Source organism: Seriola aureovittata, chromosome 16 (assembly GCF_021018895.1).
Source record: "Seriola aureovittata isolate HTS-2021-v1 ecotype China chromosome 16, ASM2101889v1, whole genome shotgun sequence".
Taxonomy (NCBI): domain Eukaryota; kingdom Metazoa; phylum Chordata; class Actinopteri; order Carangiformes; family Carangidae; genus Seriola; species Seriola aureovittata.
Genome location: NC_079379.1, coordinates 25,559,276 through 25,565,115, shown reverse-complemented (window position 1 = coordinate 25,565,115; position 5,840 = coordinate 25,559,276). Strand labels below are relative to the sequence as shown.

The window sequence follows — 5,840 nt, the reverse complement described above, 5'->3', positions numbered from 1 at the left end:
GGATCAGGTTTAAGTTTATTTGTACAGATGTAACAGTCAGACATTACACAGTAAAAAGATATATACATTGTGCAGGAGAGGAAGGAAGCCCAGAGGGCTCATACAGAGTCCTCCCGTTCTCTTCAACCAATCATTGAAAACAGAAAGCAACACAACATCAAACACACAAAAAACATGTAGAGTAGAAAAGAAGAAATATCTATAATTACAACAACAATAAATCAAGACAGAAGTCTGAACACTTTAAATGTGTTAGACATGTAATACATACCAGTCACACCAAACTCTATTTACATAAAAGATATATTTTTAAATGTGTTAAAAGTTATAAAGAGTTTGTATTTCATTTGATGACATGTTAATGAGACACATGGTCACCCAGCCTCTTAATTATCTGTTGAAATGTTGATTCTACAGATGAAGATTTTTGCTCAGTTTGTGTAATGAAGGGTGTATCGCTCTATGATGCAGTCTCAGGCCAACAAATGATAATGGAGCATTAAACTTGTGATTTTTCATTCCAACACAGTCCAGATCAAACAAAGGACAAAATCCCTCCCAGCAGAGTGTGTGTCTGCAGCAGGGGGAGCTGGAGAAGGTGGAAGGTCCGCCTACAACTACTACTTCTTTTGTTTTTAATTCCTCCTTTTCTTTCTGTAAAGAACTTTGCAACTTTGTTAAGAAAAGTGCTATATAAGCAAAGTTTATTATTATATTATTATCATTGAGTAATATTCAAGTCAAATAGCAATAGTTAATAATCATACTTTCCATTCTTCTATTTTTTCTACTTCATTCAACCCTCTGAGGTCTAAGAGCATTTTCTCCATTTCCACATTATTTCTTAAATTCACCTTTTAAAAGGTTTCACGTTTCATGAAGTGTTTATATTGAACAATCTCAGCTCTTTCTATATGACGCTCCTCTGTGACTCTGCACTCAAACACATCATTTGGTTTTTGAAATTCTCCAAATCTCTTGTGAAAACAAACTTGAGGATGTAGATGAAGTGAAATGTGTTTAACAAAGTTTTCATAAATCGCATCATATGAGTGAAACAGTAGATAAATGTAGAGTAAATGTCTAAAATGAAAAGTGTTGTCTGTCCACATTATAGAAGCCTGTTTCGAGGCCTTCCAGCTCCTGTTTCAGTCATGTTCAATCTCACAAGAACTTGAAACAGGAAGTGGAGAGTTCACAGATTTTTAACAAGATCTAAACCATATTTCTACAATGTGTTATCACAAAGATATTAATATATTAATATTCACCTCAACAGCAGCTTCACCATGAAAACATGCCTCTGCTGCCACCTGCTGTCTGATCAGGGAAACACACACACACACACACACACACACACACACACACAGTTTCAGAGTCCTCACTGCTGCTTATCAGCGTCAGTCTGACAAACATCAGTGTCTGAGCCAAAGACGGAGCTGAAGGAGGAGGAGGAGGAGGAGGAGGAGAAGGAGGAGGGAGGGGGAGGGGGAGGAGGAGAAGGAGGAGGAGGAGGAGGGAGGGGGAGGGGGAGGAGGAGAAGGAGGAGGGAGGGGGGCTGTATAAAGTCAAAGGGCTGCACATGTGGGGCCACACTGTCAGAGAGACTCGGTCTGACTCCTCCGCTGCTGCTGATCATTGGAGGATCCTGATCACTGACAGAAACTGATCATTAAGGATTATTGATTTTATGAATTCTCTTCATCAGGACTGTGACAGAGAAGAAGCTGCACGATGGATTTAAACCTGCTGATTTCCGTGTTGTCAGTGATGTTCACCTGGACTCTGAGCACAGGTAAGTTTACTGATGAACTGATTCAGAGCGTTTCTAATGAACTAAATGTGACTCTTCTCTCTGAATCTGCTGCTGTCACAGTCACATGCCGCCATGTTCACATCTCATTTACACTTAGTAACTGGATATTTCTTCACAGTTCTATCGGCTCCTTCTGGAGAAACTCCCGCCGCCTCCACCGCCTCCCCGCGGAGACACGTCCGGACCAAACGCTGCTCCTGCGCCACCTTCCTGGACAAGGAGTGCGTCTACTTCTGCCACCTGGACATCATCTGGGTCAACACACCTGAGTGAGTGTCTGCGCCGTGATGTCAGCTCAGAGACAGGATTTAATACAGTTTATTCTCAGGGATGAAGAAGTTCATGAGAGGAGCTGAGAGCCGCCGGAAGTAAACTCCACACGCTCCTCTGCAGCTTTTATTTAAAGATCGTTTTTACTTATTAGTCACTTTATTTATAATAACGATGGTCTAAATGTCATTTATTCTTTTGATCTGTTCTTTTATTTATTCATTTTCTATTGTTGTTGTTAATAGTTTTTTTTAAATCGGTATATTGATTTGTTTTTTCTCTTCAGCTCATCAGTCACTGACCTTTATGAGACGTGCTGTACAAATAAAGTTTGATTGATTGATTAGTGATTGGAAATAGAAACAGGCTGATACAGAAATCAGAGGCCGACAGTAAAAGTTAGTGATTTAGAGTCAGATGAGGTTGTAATTGAAAATACTGTATCATGTGACTTTAAACGCATTAAAACGTCACATATAATATTTTTGTTATTAAACCTGCTCGGGTTTGATCGTTCATTTCCGTTGATTCATTCGAACATTGTCACCGTTCTGCCCAGGCGCGTGGTCTCTTACGGACTGGGCAACGCTCCCAGGACGAAACGCGCGGCCGTGGACTCCATGGTAACCGGTGCTGGAGCGCGCTGCCGGTGTCTCCGTGAGGAGGACGAGAGCTGCAGCAGCTTCTGCCGCAGGTGGGTGATTTTATCATGTTACACTAATGAGCCAAACATCATCATCATCATCATCAGTGTTTGTTCCATCATGTGAGAACTGATGGATGATGGTTAAATGTGTGGAAACCGCGGGTAACTGAAGGTGATCCGCTCTCCTCGTGTGTTTTCAGGTCTGAGCTGATCCGCCCCCCCCCGGGCGACGGTTGCTCTGAGACACAGAACAAACAGCAGCTGGCAGAAGACACGGGCGGGATTAAGAGGTAAAACAACCCACTGAAGTATCAGTAATTAAAACCTCACGCAACACAGAGATTTTTGGAGGGAAAATATCTCATCATGTTTCCAAGAGTGAAAGTCTGAGAGAGTTAGAGATGACGAGTTCTCTGAGCAGCTCTGTGATAAAACCTGTCACATCTCATGGAGTTAAATTGTGCTGCACAAAAGCTTCAACAGTGAAGAAGCAGAAGCTGCAGTTCCTCTAACGACCACTAGAGTCTGGCTCCAACAGTGAGTCAGTCCCCATAGACTCCCATGTTAAAATGTCCAACTTTACAGCAGAAATAAACATGTTTACAGCCTGGTACAGAAACTGTTCTGGTCTCTAGAGATAATCTCCTCCTTCATGACACCTGTTTATATAACTCACCTGTTTATATAACTCACCTGTTTATATAACTCACCTGTTTCTGTTTTAACTAATGTTATGGAGGATTGAGGGCGTGGCCTCTTTGAGTGACAGGTGGGGGAGCCATAGTCTGTAAATAAAGATGGACATCGACTCTGTGACGTCACCCACAGGTTCCTGAAGCTCAGAGTGAGCTGCTCCACCGTCGCCATGTTATCAGTGTCTGACTCCGCCCCCTAACTCCCAGCTAATCCAAATATGGTCGAAGAGGAGGGGCGTGGGTGGAGCTGAGACTTTGGTCCACGATGGTTTAATAACTGTGGCAAGCATACGGTCTCGTTAGCATCGTTAGCACAGCTGGGCGTTTTGCCCGAAAGCTAAAACAAGGCTAATATATGAACTGGTAAATTAGCTAGTTAACAAGCTAAACTAACAAGCTAGGTATGGTGAGTACAGACACTGATACTTGCTTATTATTGACTCAATTAGCTGAGGTGACGCCGAGCAGACAGCTAGCAGCTAACTAATTGTGACAGCACCCACCTGTCAGAGGCCACGCCCTCAATCCTCCATAACTTTAGTCCTTAATAAAACAGAAACAGGTGAGTTATATAAACAGGTGTCATGAAGGAGGACAGAGCTGCTCTCATGTTCCTTCATGTTGTGAAACTCAAACTCTCAGTTCACGGCGCCGCTCGTCTGAGTGGCTGACAGCTCCGCCCAGCTGTAGCTCCACCTTTTACTGAGGCTGATGGTTCTTTGTGTCTGCAGGATGGAGAAGCAGGTGTCTCTTGACGTGCTCAGCGTCGCCCTGAAAACCCGCGTGCTGCTGGAGAAGTGGAGGGTGACACGGCGCCACAGGGCGAGGGCGAGGGAGGCTGAGAGCGTGGCCTCGTAGAGACGACAGAAAACCTATAACATCTCCAAACACAGGGAGGGAAACGGCTTCATCACCACGGGCCATTCTCCTCAGCCATTGACAGGGGGGGGCCCGGGTCAGCAGCCCCCCCCCCCCCCCCCCCCGGAAGACACCAGAGAGTCAGAAAACTGACTCCATGTTGACTTCAAGCTGCGGAGTGGCGAGGTGTCTGCAGAGGAGCAGGAGTTCAACCTCCACCTCATCAGACAGGGGAAGGAGGTCAGAGACGATGTTGGGAGACAAGGTGACAGGAGACAAGGTGACAGGAGACAAGGTGACAGGAGACCAGGTGACCAGGTGACCAGGAGACCAGGTGGACTTGGACTCAGTCTGCAGACTGAAGGACGCTCCTTGATGTTTTCAGACTCTGGAATCAAAGAAAAACATCAAACATTTCACTGGATTCATCAGAAAATTAAAGATCAATAAATCAAATCACTGTTGATCAATGAGGGAGTTTCTACTTCTGATATTTCAGAATTTCCGTCTCTCGGTTGAAACAGTCGAAGGATTTTGGACTTTGTGACGTTGTTTCTCTTGTTTTCACTGACTGAATCTATTTGCTGTATTTGGGTCACAGGTCACTTCCTGTACGTCAGGTCAAAGGTCACTGTACCTGCTGGACAATCTCTCACTGATGACATCACAGACGTATTTATGATTTCACTGAATGTGTATATTGTTGTTATGATTTATTTATTCTTTCTACATATTGTTTGATATTCACCATATTGGTGCGTCATGTTTGTCATTTCTATGAAATGTGTCGTCACTGAGGAGCCATGTTGTTAATAAAGTTTTATACAACACCTCATCTCCTTCATCTTCTTCTTGTGCAGGATTCAGTGACAGTTTCAGCAGCTGGAAAAGACTCAGACATCAGTGTGAGTCAGTGTCAATGAGAAACAAGAGACAGAGTGAGAGGAGGATGAAGACAGAGACAGACAGACGTGTTGATGTGGACGAGGACGAGACAAAGAGCTGAAGCCGTGTTTACATCTCTCCATCAGCTGATTCAGGGTTTCTGTGATCTCTGGTTCAAACACTTTGATTTCTGACTCAGTGAAGTTCCACTTTTCTTCTCTTATCTGCTACCTTTAACTACCTTTCACTACCTTTAACTACCTGTAACTACCTTTAACTACCTGTAACTACCTTTAACTACCTGTAACTACCTTTAACTACCTTTCACTACCTTTCACTACCTTTAACTACCTTTAACTACCTTTAACTACCTGTAACTACCTTTAACTACCTTTCACTACCTTTCACTACCTTTAACTACCTGTAACTACCTTTAACTACCTTTCACTACCTTTCACTACCTTTAACTACCTGTAACTACCTTTAACTACCTTTCACTACCTTTCACTACCTTTAACTACCTGTAACTACCTTTAACTACCTTTAACTACCTTTAACTACCTTTCACTACCTTTCACTACCTTTAACTACCTTTCACTACCTTTAACTACCTGTAACTACCTTTAACTACCTTTCACTACCTTTAACTACCTTTCACTACCTTTCACTA

General features: G+C 43.2%; 1 protein-coding gene across 1 annotated transcript; it reads left to right on the top strand.

Moving 5' to 3' along the window:
• Nucleotides 1-1,571: 1,571 nt before the first annotated feature.
• edn1 (endothelin 1) lies at nt 1,572-5,120 on the top strand. The gene is made up of 5 exons (XM_056399489.1): nt 1,572-1,795; nt 1,935-2,085; nt 2,646-2,780; nt 2,933-3,022; nt 4,159-5,120. Exons 1-5 carry the CDS (start codon nt 1,735-1,737, stop codon nt 4,283-4,285), a joined length of 564 nt encoding a protein of 187 aa, XP_056255464.1. The 5' UTR covers nt 1,572-1,734; the 3' UTR covers nt 4,286-5,120.
• Nucleotides 5,121-5,840: the final 720 nt, after the last annotated feature.